Source organism: Parasteatoda tepidariorum, chromosome 1 (genome assembly GCF_043381705.1).
Source record: "Parasteatoda tepidariorum isolate YZ-2023 chromosome 1, CAS_Ptep_4.0, whole genome shotgun sequence".
NCBI lineage: Eukaryota > Metazoa > Arthropoda > Arachnida > Araneae > Theridiidae > Parasteatoda > Parasteatoda tepidariorum.
Genome location: NC_092204.1, coordinates 29,224,863 through 29,241,796, shown reverse-complemented (window position 1 = coordinate 29,241,796; position 16,934 = coordinate 29,224,863). Strand labels below are relative to the sequence as shown.

General features: G+C 28.7%; 1 protein-coding gene across 1 annotated transcript in view; it reads right to left on the bottom strand.

Annotated features, from left to right (window-relative positions):
* Positions 1-4,175: 4,175 nt before the first annotated feature.
* LOC107448552 (plexin domain-containing protein 2) overlaps positions 4,176-16,934 on the bottom strand; it is a 40,120-nt gene continuing 27,361 nt past the window's right edge. The window contains exons 6-14 of the mRNA XM_016063794.3: positions 16,709-16,762; positions 14,643-14,707; positions 14,470-14,560; positions 14,026-14,121; positions 11,736-11,878; positions 11,612-11,654; positions 9,508-9,666; positions 8,803-8,948; positions 4,176-6,950 (exon numbers count right to left, since the gene is read on the bottom strand). Coding sequence (XP_015919280.2) covers positions 6,873-6,950; positions 8,803-8,948; positions 9,508-9,666; positions 11,612-11,654; positions 11,736-11,878; positions 14,026-14,121; positions 14,470-14,560; positions 14,643-14,707; positions 16,709-16,762 — 875 coding nt within the window. The 3' untranslated portion in view covers positions 4,176-6,872. The remainder of the gene's footprint in view (positions 6,951-8,802; positions 8,949-9,507; positions 9,667-11,611; positions 11,655-11,735; positions 11,879-14,025; positions 14,122-14,469; positions 14,561-14,642; positions 14,708-16,708; positions 16,763-16,934) is intronic.

Here is a 16,934-nt window from a genome sequence, read left to right as displayed (position 1 = left end):
CTTTTTCTCTTTTTTAATTTTTCAATTGTTGCATTTTCGATTCTGTTTTTCACTGGTGTATCTGTAAGAACTTCTGATTTTGTAGGTTGTCGCTTTGTCAATTTTTTCTTTTTTGGATCAGCCTTAGGAAAAGGCTTTACCATCTCTGGTGTCATTTCTTGTCCTGCAAAATTTTCTTGAACTGAAGATTCTGTGGAAGACTTATTCCCTTTTTCCTGTAACACACTTTGTGCTGGAATGTTTTCCAATGAATGTTCTACATCCAACAAATTATCAAATGCCCTCGATGGACCTGGAATTGCAAGATTTTCCAGAGAGGCCTCTACATTAGGCTGGACTAATGTAGCTAGAGAAGTACCTTCTTGAAAAATACGAGGTTGATCTTCAACTGTGACATTTTCCATTGGAACATCTGTAACATTAGAGGCAGTAAAATCTTCATCTTTGTAGATATTTTTATCAAAAGGAAAAATTCCTGTCGATGAAAAACCAGACAGGATATTACTTGTAGAGAGTGCAAGGGGATATGACTTTCCAACAAGACCTGCGATTTCATGGATAGTAATGCGATTTCCGGGGTTATTTAACAACCAGGCTCGACAAGCATCATTATAATATTTTTTAAATGGGCCGAAAACTGTTTTGTCGAGCGGTTGTAGCTTGTGGCTACAGTGGGGAGGCAGGGTCAACAAAATTACACCATTGCCTTTTGCCAAATCTATGACTTCAATACTTACATGGCTGTAGTGGTTGTCCATGATTATAAGTGTTTTATTTTGTAGAGACGACTTCGAAAATGTAATAAAATGTTTCATGACTAATATAAATATAGCTGAGTTCATCCAGTCAGATACTGTTGCAGCTCCATCAGATCTTAAGGGTGCACCATGCAACATAGCATTGCGGAAGTTCACTCTCGGAAATATGAAGAAGGGTGGTAGTGAGTTTCCTAATGCATTAATGACACAACATAAAGTGACCAACTCTCCTCTTTCTGCACTGGTCACTTGCCCTACTTGCTTTGTACCCTTTTTTGCAAGTACCTTGCCAGGAGTTTGAACAGAAGTGACCCCTGTTTCGTCTAAATTGAATATGTTTTCCAATAAGTGATACAATGTGCCGTAGAACTGCATAACAACAGGTTTATTAAAGCCCATTGACCTGGCCAAAGATGTAGCTTCTGGTTTGCGCAAAGAAATACATTGGGAACGTTTTATAAACCCTTCCAGCCAGTCTCTGCCAGCACATTGATTTCTTTTCCAAGATTCTGGAATGTCTTTCTTTAAGCTGGTAGCATATTGAAAGGCAAGAATTTTTGCTTCCTCAGGTGGAAGATCATGATGTAATTTACTAGCCTGGATGAAATAGTTAGCAAGCATTTGTTCTTCTTTTGTAGAAAAAATTTTACGCACATCATAATTAGGTTTAAATATTATGTCCTTTGCATTTGAATCCTTATCCCAGTTAACATCTTTACTTTTCAGCACATACCGTTGTAAAGTTGTATTGGAGGCATTGTATTCTCGAGCAGCTTCACGTATGGGCATCTTGTCTTTTAGAACAGCTTTTACTGCTTCACGCATTGTTTCGGAGTTTACCATGCCAATGTTGGTTTTCCGTTCTCTGTTTCTTACCATTGTGATCTGGAAACAGGGTAAATAACAATTCCCTGGTTTATTTCTTACTTAAGTGTAAATATTTATACTAATTTAGTTGACTATACTTAAGATAGCTATTAGGTTTTTGCATTTCCACAGACTAGCGTCAACAAAATGAATTTCAATAGTTTATTTTAATAAATGTATCACCAATGTATGTATAAACTGTTTTATTTAATAAACTGGTATACAAATTAAATCAAGGTAATTTAAACATTACAGTGTAAAAGATTAAAAGAAGGACAACGAATATATAAATGGGGGTACAGTGGGTCAACGACCCACTGTACCCCATTTCAAGTGACCCAGTGAGCCCCACATGTACCATTTTAGTATATTTCACCTCAAACTCTTGCTCTTTAAAATATTCATTTAAATAAAATATCATACAAAATGAGATCAGTTAGACTATATAAACATACCACATAACTCATATTTAATTGACAAATTTAAAGTGTAATAACAAAAAGTCTTACTTACTTCAAATTTCCTGCAGAGGATCAGAAAATAAAATGGTTCTTTCTTCCCTCCACAATCAAATTGAGCTGTTTACCTTTTTCCACAGAGTAGAGTTGTTTCGTGTCTACTTTACAAAATTTTTTCATCTGAAAACAATTTACTGAAGCAAAAATATCTTCACTGACCCACTGTACCTCCTGACCCACTGTACCCCCTTCTCCCCTATCTCCAATTTTGAAAAATATTGTGCTTGTACATTATAAGAATAGATTCAGTAGTAAAGAAGATTTTTAAGATAAGTCAATTCTGCATTATTTTTAAAAAAAGGTAAAATCAAACAATCCTTCATACTTCTATAAAAATACTCAAATTAAATTTAGAAATTATTTAATTTTTAATATGCAAATTAAATTTGGAAATTAATTATTGCAGACTTGTTTGAATAAGAAGAACCCCATCTTGTAAAACTAAAAAAATGATTAATTTTTCTGGATGCGTTCATTATATGAATGTTTCAGAGTGATGTGTACCCCAAAAAAAATAGAACATCTAAATATGACTTTTGAATTATATTTCATGCTGAAATGCATGAATAAAATTTTTTTATAGATTTATATTTGAATGAACAAGTTCTATAACAGTCTGTAAACATTTTTTAATTTCCTTAAATTGTTTTAGAGATATGGCAAAACAGACCAAAAGTAAAATACATATGAATATGTCCAAACTTTTGACCGCTTTCCTGACTAAATGATTTATGGGTCAAGAATCCAAATCTGTCCACACACACATACAAAAAAAATGCTTATTCAGAGATAAATTTTTAAGTCCTATTTTGTTACTTAAAATATCATCTACGCGCATTAATTAGTATGTTTAAGATTAGCCCCCAAACCATTCAGATTGTATGTAAAAATCTAATCACTTTGGTATACCCTTTTAATAGTTCAGACAGTATGCACAATGGACTGTAAAGAACTGCAAAAATTCAAAATTAGATTACTCAGATATTTTTTTTTTTTTTAAAGCTGCAATTTTTGAACCAAAATGTGCTTTGCTTAAAAAGTATCAAATTTAGAATCACCAATAATTATCAAATTCAGACCATTTAAAACTGATGCCCTCCGAATCAAGTATAACCTTTTTGGAGATTAAACTTATAAAATAATTAATAAAAAATCTAAACGTTTTGATTAGTTGAATGTTAAGATTGATAGCTAAAAGAGTTGGTAGAGGCAATAATGAGACAAGCACAAATGCTGTACGTACGCTAAGGGATATTAATTATGTATTATAGATTCAATCTGACAAAATCAAATGTTTGATGAGAACATATATGTAAAAGATCTAAACGCCTGAACAATATACTGGGAAAGTCGTGCTGTTATCATTACAAGCTATTTTCATAATCCCTTTTAACTTTTCATTTCGTTACAGAATCAATATCAGGGTCAGATTAAGAACTGTTCTCTGTTAGCAAGTATTGAAGACCACAATCTCTCTTTATTAAATCATATTCACACCATCCTATTACAAATATCAGGGGGATCGGATAGTAATGTTTTTTGCATTAAATTTTAACAGATAAATTTTCAACAAATTTATATTTTTATTCAATTATCAACAACCTTTTGCCAACTAGTGAGCAAATTTTCATTGATTTTGTGAAAATATCTGGAGGAGACATCATCCACATTTTTAAAATTTTCAGCAATTAGGAAATAAATGTGCAGCTATCGGAATAATTAGAAAATCGATTACCCCATATTGGTGGATGGTTTCAGTTCATAAATTTTTTTCTGGAGTCTGTCTCTCGTCTGAATGAACAGAATTACCAGATTTGGACTTAGATAAATCACCTTCTTTGTAGGCTTACTGCCCTCGTAAAAAGCCTACGAAAGAAATTTTAAAATTTACAAGTAAACAAGTCCTTTCAAAAGGACTTCAAAGCGATTAATGAACTGATAGCATAGAAATTACATTTATATCCCAGTCCCCCCTAATACATAAATTGTTCGATGAAAGATAATTAATGTTTTTGAAATAAAATAATATACAACAAAGTAAACAAGATTTATTTAAAATTCAGACAAGTGTCAAAAGACTAGACTTGTAAAAAAGTATTGAGTAACAATATTTAAAATTTCCGAATAAAATATATAAATTCTTTAACAAGGAATATTCATGGAGAGCATATATTTAAACAAAAGTATTAAAATTCAAAAAATAAACTCCATAACTTACATTAACATTAGAAGGAAGATATATACTCTAAAAATACAATAGCACAAATATGTATGTATCAACATATTACCAAGGATCAGAAATGCACAAGACTGTTCCTTTTTTTATATACATATGGAAAAAGTCAATATTCGTAAGTCATTCATATCAGGATGTTCCTTCCTTAAAGACTATCCTCAACATATAATTTTGAAGTAAAACTAAGCAAGTGTTAGTATTTTGGGTTACTTATGTTTTAATTAACAAGTTATCTCAAGAAACTTTTTTTTACATAAGTATTTGATAAAAGTTTATTGAGGTAATAGTTTAAACTAAGGTTTTATACTATTAACTATAATTACTCATTAACATATCTTATACAGTTAAAACATATAATACTGAAAGTAAACATTCTTCTCAGATCTAAATACAGTAAAACACAGAATTGGGAGGTATGATAACTATGGGTGAATAATAAAATGGTCCTTAAGTGTCATCTGTATAAAAACACTTCTTTATTTCTAACGACCCTGTTTTAATAATTTTGCTTTTCAAAAAAAAAGAATATTCAATCAAAATATTGGGATTTTCTAAGACAAAATGTCCTACAAATAAAATGTCACTCGGACAAAATATTGAGGGACAGAGCTTCATGTTTGCAAAACAGTGTAGAAATTAAAAATTATATTTACTATTGCACTTGACAGAAACAAGATTTTGATACTTAGTAAAACTAGTCATAAACAGATAACATGCTTGCAGATAATGATGAAAATTGCTGTATATTTGATCCCTGTTTAGCAGACCCAATACAAAATTGTTTTCTTTTCAAAAAAGAAAAATTAAAATTTGACTAAAAATTCTATCTGATAACGATTTGTAACATGGAAAATTTATAAATAAGGGAAATAATTCACTTCCCCTCAAGAAATCTGTCAATATCTGGTTTTAGAACCTCTTAGGAAAAAAAAGTTATAAACATACATGAATATTTTAAAAACATAAAAGCAATATATTAAAAATACAAAAAAATATACAAAGTATTCTACAACACACAGTTAAACACTCTATACACAACACTTATAAAACTTATTGTGGTTCTCTGATTGTCTTTGTTATAAATGCAGTTAGGATGGAAATTATCCAACAGCAATAGCTTTATTATCAATCTTATATTTCAAAATAATAATAATTATATAGTGACAAGAATAAAATGAATCACAATCATGGATTTCAGATCCTGCTTCATAATTTATAAAGGGAATGATCAGATATAAATATTTCTATAGAGTCGGTCACACCTGGTAAAAAAAATTTCATGGGTATTAAAACTTAGACCAGATGCTTTCAACCCATTTTGCCACATGAGAACTGCAATAAACAACTGTAATCATCCATATTAAGGACTAATTGGCCATTTATTAAAGTTCTGGAGAAATCAGTCATAAAAATAAATAGATAAAAAATTTATTACATAGAACATTTCAACCCAAAATAGCAATGGGCTAGAAATAATACTTTTTGAAATAAATATAATTAATAAATTCAAAAAAAATTTTCCTCAAAAACATGTATGAAAAAAGTATTTATTCTTGAATAATTTGTGTACTAAAAATTTTCCTGAGGAGGATAATAAACTTCACCAAGTAAAAAGTTTTTGCATATTCCACTGAAATTTTCTATTTTGCAAAAATAATAATTGGAAAAAATTTATTTAATGTATTTAGGATAAGTGTAATTTTACAATATTTTATGTAAATGAGTATACTAAAACACTTATTATAATTTTATGAAGAGCTTTTAAAATAACTATAAAATTTTATTAATGCTACTAAAGTATATACTGGACATCATGTAAATTTTTCATAAGTAGATGTAAAGAACTCTTAATATTTAGGTATTATAGTATGTTTGAATTGAAGCAATTTTTACATAACTTCAAAATATTTATATTGGATTTTTTTTAATTTCTTCCGTTTCATCCAGTTTTCTCAAAGAAATGGGTTTCTACTGGGCAAAGTGCCAACCCTGTTAATAACTAATTTTATTTAGCTGCATAAATTTTCATTCGGCAAATTTTTTTTCTAAGATGTGTCCTACGTATGTCACTATTAAAAAAGATTATAATGAAGAATAAAAGTTATTAAAAACAAAAACATTTCAGATTCCAATGAGATTCTTTAGAATAACTATAGAAAAAATAAAGATTAAATATATTTTGAAATTTTTTTTTCTAATTTGATAATATAACTAAAATCAATAGTAATTTGATACAATTAAATGATAATAAAATTATTATTTCATAAAATAATCTCATTTTTTTATAAATAGCAAAGATTGAAAAAAATTCATTAAAAACATTCATTAAAAATTTTTAAACAATATTTTGTTGAAACAAATTTTTCACATGCAATTTGGATGCATTTTGTAAAAGCTAATACATATATGTATCATTTACAAAAAAAAGAGAATTACAACCCATTTGATGAAAGTAGTTGACTACAGAAAACAGAACAACATTTTAACAGTATCCTACGAACTCCCCAGATGTCGGGAGCTCAAGCTTGAAGAATTATCATCCTTTCTCAGAGTCCACTGGGTTGGACGATACTACAAAAGAAAAATTATTAGAATTGGCTGAGAACGTGAAATCCATAAAGATTTACTTTAACAGCATTATTATAGGAAACCCTTATTTTAATAGAGAATTCGTTTTGGAACACAGAGTCTTAAAGTGAAGTCCTCCCATTGTTCAGGGATGAAAGTAGTAAAAAAAAGGAAATCCAAGAATGAATATAGATATATATATATATATATTATTTATTTTTCAAGAAAATAAAGATTTATCATTTTCATTGGAACTTTGTCATTTATTTGCAATGACTATGTTAAAGCTCAAGATTGTTTAGCTTTTCTTTCATACCATGCAGCAAGTCTATTGCCAGCTAAGCACTCTGTTTACACTTGTGATACCTTCAGACTGGTTCAATTTACTTAACCTGTTACAATATAAAATTTTTATCCTTTTGCAATTGGGTTGCTAAGGTGCTGTGACCTGGAGTCTTTTTTTTTCGAGCAAACGTCCCAGCCCAGAAGTTTTTTTGCTGTTAAGCCTAAATCCATGAAAATATGAATGTGTTCTTCAACAATGTACTATAAAGTAGATAAATGGCACATACTACAGAGATTTTTTATTCAAGTACTTTATTTACTTATATCTTTTCATATTTTATTACATTTTTAAAAAAATTTCGTGATTTATTTACTATTTATTGACTTTTATTTTTTCTATCCTTAAAAATACTGTGAAATAATGCAGATTTGACTCATTAACCTTATAATTTACCAAAAGTTAAAAAACAAAGTAAGAGACTTTTTAATGTTGAATTATTCTAATAGCTTGAATCAGAGCTCTACCATGAGCTTATTTTAAAAAGCTGTCAGAAACATTCCTTTCTCCTCATAATTATATAATCAAAAATCACCTGCGTGTGAGTCATATGTTTCTCATTTCAAATAAAATGTCAAATCCTATTAAGATGCAATGCCATTTTGTGCCTAAAATTACATTTTTAAAAACGTTCCAAAACACTGTCACAAATACATAAGGAATGGGAGTGATCTGGGCTCAAACCCTGGTCACGGTATTCCTGACGATTTGGATGATATATAGTGGAATATTAAATAGAGAAATGCGTTGAGTAACTATCAAAGGTAGGGTAGCAAATTAATATTGGCTACAATTAAATTTTAAAATATTTAGCAACAATCATCACCAACATTTTCAGCAGAAATATAAATATGAAGTTTGTGTGAAAATAAGAATCAAAAGAAGGTAATTGATTTCATGTAATTTTAATGTTGTTTTATTTATCTACTATTACTAAACACTATCACTACATAAATTATGACCATGTGGAAGAATGTTAATATTAAGTTAAGCAAAGAAATAGAAATAATAAGTTAGATAATTTTAAGACAACTGGTGGCAGAGTGCTTTGCGCTCTCATGCAATAGGTCCTGGGTTCTATCCTCAGGCTGGGCAAGGCTGACTCAGCCTTTCATCCCTTCAGTGGGTCGATAAAATGAGTACAAAACACTTGGGGACTAAACACTTAGAGTTCCACGTTCGGCTGGCCACCCAACCGGAACATCTGTTCCAGAGCTCAAGATCAAGAAAACTGGGGTGGACACAGAAGGCCTTAGCCCTCTAGGGCAGTCGCACCACTGAGTTTAGTTCTTAGATCCTTTTAGAGTGATCACTAAAAGTTACAATTATAAACTATTTGCTGTAATTTAAGAAAAATAATAAAAAGAAATAAACTATTCATCAAGACCTTTGCAACAAAAAGTTTTCATGAAAATCTGAATATTCATGAATTTTATTTTGGTTGATTTCATTTGGAATGTGCCAAGCCTGTAGAACATAAGTGTGTAGCAAGGAATTTCAAAACATTCTTACCTTAATTAAAAATTGTCCTGAGCGTGTTTGTGGAAATCGGTATGCATAAAAGGTCCATCCTGAAGCACCTAAGAGAACAACTACAAAGACAACAATAGTCACTATGGCACCAATGCTCATGCTACTACTACTGGTCTCTGTCTCTTCTAAAGAAAAAAGAATTATACAATAACATCAAACTCTCAGCTAGATGGGATACAACACAGACTCATACAAGCAAAATTTTAAAACACACATGTTTATCCTGATCATTTTAAAAATGAGAATAGCATGTTTTGCAATATAATATAAATAAAATAATAATGACTTAGATAACAATTATTTAAAGGGTAGTCATTTTAAAAATAGATTTTTTCTTAATTGCAATTCATAAAATATATCTCAGTAATTTTTACATAATTTTTGTTTAAAGAGTGTGAATTAATTTGCCGAATAAATAGTCTTAATAAATAATACAAATCAACTAAATATGTTGATATATTGTCGCAAATTCTCAGGATTAAGCACAGCGTGTAAAAAGAAAATAATTCATCATTAAACAATATTGAAATATTAATTTAAAGCTGCAGATTTGCAAAAATTTGCATGGTAATTTTAGTTTAATCAGTGGAATTTAATTAGACAAGCGTTTTCTAGGTTTGATACTTTTCAATACCTATTAACCTTGTTGGAAGGGCATAGCCAGATAGGATTTTTAAAGTGTACCTTGCATGTAGTGAGCAGCCTCTTTCACTTCTCCTTTACTGGGAAAATCAATATCATAAGTTGAAAAATGTTTGGCATCAGATGATTTATCTAAATGGTTCGTTGAGGTTTCAACAACAGAATATCCTTTATCGAAAGATGTCACTAATTTGGATGCATCTAGATTGAGAAAAGTATTATAATCATCTAATAGATTGGCAAAAATATTTGAATATGACAATGACCCCCTTTTTTTAACTATTTGAGAATATTTCTCACACAGAATAAAACTACAAGAACAAGTTCCTGATAAAATACAATGAAGTTTATAAATATTTGTTGTATTTACATCAGGCCTGGATAAAAATCCAAAATACCTGGGCTTTTTTTTAAACAATAGGTCAAAATAATATTTTAAACCTCAAATTGAAAGCAATAACTACCACTTTTTTTCATTAATTAATATGCAAACATAATTAAGGAGAAAAAAAACTGAATATATATGCTTATATATTACTCCACTTAACATTCAAATAAACACTACATCCAAATGTTATATTTGTAAAAAAAGTAAAAGATTGATTTTCCCACATGATACCTGCAATACAAAAATTTTAGCATTATTTACATGAGTATCCTTATTAAGCAGAATACAATTTATACCACTAGTACAAATAAAATTTTTAAATTTCATTTGATTTTATATCCATTGAATCAACACAAATTTTAATATGAAAATAATGAATGACAAAAAGAAATAATAATTGCAAATAGGTGGCATTTAAAACAGTAAAAACATGTTTTAATTCTAATGGTTTAGAAAAAAAAATATTTTTTACTATATTCGAACATAATGGAGCTTTAATTTTTACAATATGCTAATTAACATATTGCAGCACTGAATAAAAGAGACAAGAAAAATATTAAAAATGAATTTTGAATATTTTTTGTTAAAATATTGTCTGTTTTAGATTTACGTACAAAATGCACTATGTAAATATTACTATAATGCCATTACGACTAAAAACTTATCACGTATAAATTACAAACATAAATTTGCTTATACTGATTTTTAAAAAAAAATCCAAAAAACTAAAAAAAAAGCACAAAATTTCGAAAAACAACATTCATGCTTTAATTTGTAGCAATCATTATGATTCTTAAGATGAAACAAAAAGTTTCTCTATCTTAACTAGTTCAATTATTAAATTATTTTAATTTTAAAAGCCATTAGGACATGGATTTGGTGGTACTCTATTTTATTTTAAGCATTTTTAGAAACATGATTGAACCTTCAATATGCTAACATTAATTTATTGTATATAGATATTTTTGATTAAAAAAAATAAGGCACGTGGTGTGCTATAAGTTAAATTAGTTGATCATATAAAATTAATTAATCTAGTAAAAATAAATTTTACTTGCTAAAGTTTGAATTAATAAAAAGAGAAATTAGGTTTTCTTAAATTTAATAATCACATTAGGATTAAGATACAAAGAAAACTTATACAGTGTAAAAAATGAAATTATCCCATAATGTGTTCACTTGTCAGACAGGAAGTGAACTTCAAGAAAGAGGAACAAAGTTATACCCTTTAAATCACTTCACTTCTCTCTGAACTCTTCCCTCTGAACACTTCTCTTCCCTCATTGTCTGAAGACAATGGGGGAAGGGAAATATATGCAGTTGCTGAGGCATACTGCAGTAAACATTCAAAAATTACATATTTATATTTGTTTAAAGTAACTGACACACATTAGCAATTAAACTCAAAACAGAAACATTTTTATAAAAAAATATAAAAAAGTTTTCCCTTCTTTTTTTTTTAATTTATTGGATTTGTGGAAATAAAGAAAAGAAAAAACAGATTGGAGCAAAAAAAAGCTAGCATAGGAACTTTAATTCTTTAAATTCTTTTTTTAAAAAAAAGAAAGATAAAAACTATAAATAGAAAAACTCCCTTACTTTGACTAATTTTATATTTTACTCAGATAGGATACAGATAAAGCACATTTAGATTTTTTCTTTTTTTGTCAATATATAGCAACATTGTAATATTATAACAAACTTAAAGCTCCTTTATTCTGAACTGTTACCACAATTGAGAAACATAAAGTGGCTCACCTGTTGTGGTTGAGGGGGGTGATGGAGGACATGTTGCATCAACCTTAATGTATGAATGATAAAAACTTAATTATAGAGTTAAAAATTCATTTTTGAAATTATTCAAAACAAGGTACTCTCTTACTTGAAGCGAGCAGCCATTAGTGATCCAGCTCTGCCTCAATCTATCAATGCCACTGGAGCATCGGTTGACCGCTTTGCACCATACGCAATCTATATCCCGATGCACAGACAGGCAGCTGTTGCAGTCTTTGTAGCTAATGCATGCTGACAATAAACATACAATTATTGAATATTATTGACATGTGACAAAACATAAAGAGATAAATGAACATCGAGAAAACGAAACATTAATCAAACCCATATAAAAATTATGAATGGAAGATAAAGGAAATTATAAAGTGGAATGGTATACAATAGGGTCTGTATTTTTTCAAAGTAATTAGGACCAGACTTTTTCAGAGGAAAGTCATGATAGCCAAATGTTTGTAAATAGGTTGAAAAAAGATTACTTTAAGGATGTTTTTAACAATTACAAAATATTTGTTACTGACCTCAAATCATTAAATTCTATGCAGCACAAGAGTATTTAAATACATTCATTCATTTCATTTAATTATAAGAGTTTCTATTATACCAGTAATTAGGATTTGGAATTTCTTCTTGAAACATATAGAAGTGCAATGGAATTTACTTCAGATGACAAAAGAATTATAGAAATGGAAGAAAAGAGAGAAGATTTAAGTAGGGCTGAATTTATGATAGTACATCACTTGGAACAGAATAGAAAGAAGAAAAAAAAGCAATCAAGTATTAAGAAAATTTATAAATTCTTTAACATGACAACACATTTTTTTAAAAACTTTTCTTGAAATATGTTTAGGGGACTTATTACTTCGTTAACCCTTTCGCGCCTAAAGGGCCACATACGTCCCAAGCAAATTTCAAAAAAATCTTTTGGGACAGAAACGCTTCTCTGTCTAATGGGAGACTTTCCCACCAGTCCTGCCAATATTTTTGAAGGTATTTTCATTCACAAAACATAGATGACACTATTGTCCATAATGCTGCCCTACTCATAGTTTATGCTACCAAAATTGTTCTGTTGTAAAAAAAAAAAACTAGTCGCGAAAGGATTAAAAGAATCGAAGATACCTATGATATATATTTTAGCATGTTATATAAAACAAGAAACAACTCAGATATTCTTTTAGTACAGTTTGCCAACTTCACACATTAAACTAGGTACACATGAAATTAGAATCAATCAAAATTTTAAAAGATAGAATGTGTAAAAAATGAACTAGAAAATGTTTAAAAAGGGCTTATTTTTCATAACTCCTATTTACTCTAGTTGAAATAAGAGTTGAGCTTTTTCTTTTTTTTTGTCAGTAGACCTTTGTAATGGTTTGATGTACAGAGTACAATTTTCAAAACTCATTATCAGTAATCAGAGGTAAAATAACAGATATATATATACAGTTAGAGATTATAAAATTCAAATTAACACCATTTTAAGGTGTATGTACTACACAGTTCTAAGTAGGTATACAATACCAATAAAATTATGCATAAATAAGTTTAAAAAAATCACACTTAAGATAAAGCAGGTTTTGTAGCTGATCCTAATCAGGTCAACATTTAAAAAAATTTGGGACATTTTCTAGAGCAATACATACAGACTAGTTTTAAGATGGAGAAATAGAAGGGCTAAAAAATATCATGTAATCCAACCACTGCTTTGAAATTTTGTGCAGCATATTTTTAAAAATCTCAACAGCATTTAAAAAAATAAATTTTTAAAATAAATATGAAGAGGAACAAGCTGATCGAAAATGATTTTAAAATACTTTGAAAATTTGCATGTGCATACATACAGTGAAAATTCTCAAACAATTGTTTAAAAAAAAAAAGTTAAACCATTACTTAAAATAAACGGATATTTAAAAGTACTTACGATTTTGTAATAAATGTCTAAGAAAAGAGAAACAATGCTTTCACTGCAATTTACTAGTCAAGAATAATAAGTTACATAATTTCAACAGCAAAAATGCTGAGTCTCGTTTTTGTAAGATGTATAAAAGACAGAAACAAAATAAGTCTGAACAATGGATAATTCCGAGGGATAGTGTTATGCTTGGGAACGATCTTTTAAAAAAAATTCTGAGCGTAAAGGCTGGGGTGTCACTCATCCGTCGAAGTGATGAAAGAGTTTTTCTTAAAAGCTTTTAACTTTTCTTAATAAAAAAATAATAAATTATTTGTTACTTCTATAAAATGTTCAGTTCTGTGTCAGTCAAGGAATACAAAGAGCATTAAATATTATACCCATAGACGCATAAAACAGACCTATTCATTCATTACTCAGAACAAAATTTTATTTATATGTAGGCCATGTTAATGTACAAACTTACTCGGTAAAGCTTTCAAATAAAGTGCTGTATTACTACTAATATTCTTCTTCAGCATATCAATCTTGTGATACTCATAAATAGTCTTTCTTCGTACAACTATATTAATAAACAAACGTGAAATCTAATTAATTAATAAATTTTACTTCATTTAAATAAACAATCAAATCAATGATTCAAACAAACTGCAAAGAAAATTTCAGAAAAGTAGCACTTTTAACAATATCTTCCTAAAATATCATTAAGATAAATAGTCATCAAAAAACACATAAATTGTTCAAAATGGAAATCCTGTTTAAAAACATAACAAAGAAAATCAATTATTGTAATAATTCCTTTTTAAAAAATGACTATTTATAATGATTACTTCTAAACAGCTCAATAGTAAAATAACATTTTTTTTTCTTTTAAAGTGGCTCTTTAAGATTTATTGAAGGGAATACTCACAAAATAAAGATCTTTCTAAAACATAGGCATCTGATATACCTATTTTGACAGGATGACTAGCGTCGGATATGTTGGATATAGAATAAGGCACCTGCAACAATCATTGACAAATCATCTTCTGAAATTACTTTAACAATATTCACTAAACATTTGAATTTTTTTTTAAAAAGTACCTCTTTATAGGCAAATAGGATGTCTCCACTAGTGAAGAGAGTGACTTGAAACGTAAAAGCTCCATCTGAGATGAAAAATAGAAATGAACATCAACATGCTAACAATATTCCTACTATTGCATTGCTAAATAACAGATTAAATTGATATTTAGAAAAACGCAATAGGCCCTTCCTCTTCCGACAGGATTTGACTATCAAAAGGGTGGAGACGGGGAGGGAAATTCTAAATCTGTTTTAAATCTTAATCATTTAATTTTTATACAAATAAACTGATAATGGATATTTGTTCTATTAGGCAGTTTCTTTCAATACATATAAAATGTACAGCTGCCACACAATCACAATTTGAAATATTATGAATTTTTTACTAATTTTTTCCAAAAAATTATATGGATAAAATTCTGCAGTCAATTTAATAGGTAGTTAACGAGTATAAAGTTGCCTGTTTTCAGATTTTTGATAAGTATCTTTGTTTTTATTTAATTGTGTTAAAAAAATATTTAGCCTCATATAAATTGGCTTAAATTAGTTTAAACTGTAATGAAATTAAATTTCAAGAAATCTAAATACAGATAAACGGTTGTTTTAAATTACTTACTCAAAACCGCAAATTGCATTATTTAATTGCTTTAAAATTTAGAGGAAAAATTCTAAAAATTATTAAGCGCCATTTCTCTGAATCTAATAAAGGAATAGCTTTATTTTCTACCTTTTTTTGAGCTGCCTAAAAATAATATATTATCAAATGCTTGTGTAGTACAAAAAATATCAAGAAAACACAAATTAAAAATTTAACCTAATTTTTTCAAGATGGCGAGGGTAGAAGACTCTAAAGCTGTCTCATAGTATATTTGGGGTGTTGCAATTTATTCACTTCACAAATAAATTTCAATATGTTTTATTCATTACCAATAATTTTAATTAGATTTATAAAAAAAAAATACTGTAAGCCAAGGCTCTGGAAAACCTGCTCACCACAGCACTTTAAATAATCGTAGATGGCACCCAATATTTAAGTAGAGTTTAAAACAAAAACACAAAGCTGATTCACTACTTCCCATACTACAGCATGCAAGTTAGAGCCCTAAAAAATTGGGCTAGGTGCTAGGACAGGGTTGGGGGATAACATACAGGTGGCTCCTATAAGTTCTATTTTTATTTTGAACCCATAATTGCCAGAAATATTTTAGCAAAGAATTCTTAAATATCAGTTATTGCTTAACATACTCTAATAGTCGGAGATTTTTTCATTATCATTTATTAAGAAATTGGATATTTAATACATATATAATGAAAAAATACATTAATTTAAGTAACTTTCAAGCATTTGTGACACATCCCACAAATCACTAAGACAGGAGAGGCAGAAAAATAAGATTTCGTAGATTAGAACATTTAAATTAATAGAATGCAGTGGAATCGACACTAATTTTTAGATAATCACTGTTCGCAATGACAAGCATAGATAAATGTTCATTGCAGAATATGGCGACTCAACAGTTAACAGGCATGTTCAGTAACACTTGTTAAAACTAAGAGCACATCAGAATGGCAAGGTAGTGTAAAGTGAGTTTGAAACCTAAAAGCTTTATCTCTAGTCTAAAAGCACTTTTCAAAAGCAACCAATGAAAAAAAGCACATTTAAAGACTTTTAAAAAACGAAAATAAGCATCTTTAAGCACTTTTATAAAGAACATGCACCCTGTCAAATAATGTAACCACAGTAGACATAATCATTTTAATCAAAGTGCCAAAACAAGTTTCATAATTTTAATGATCATCATAATGAATGTATTATCAATTAATATCTGCTATGGTTTAACTAAAAAAATTTACACAAAAAATTTTACCACCAGAACATAATTATTGATAAATTAATAAATTTTATTCAAATGTGTATTTTCATTTTAATTCAGAACATAATTATTGATAAATTAAAGTTAATAAATTTCATTCAAATGTGTATTTTCATTTTAATTGCATAAACTTTATATACCAATTGTGAATTCAGCAGAAAGACAAGTCTTTTATTGTTCTAAATAAGTAAAGGTGAACAAAAAAAATACCATTTATTCTGTCTTTGATGTAAACTTGACTCCACTCAGCAGTAAAAGCAGTCCCTGAAAGAAAAAAATGAATGAACAGGATAGGATAGGAACAATTGAAATAAAATGATATATTTGAACAAAACATTTATACAGATGGAAAAATCAAGGCAGTATTATTTATATATATATATATATAAGCTCAAAATGAAGAATAAAACAAAGAAAAATTATAGACATATGAAAA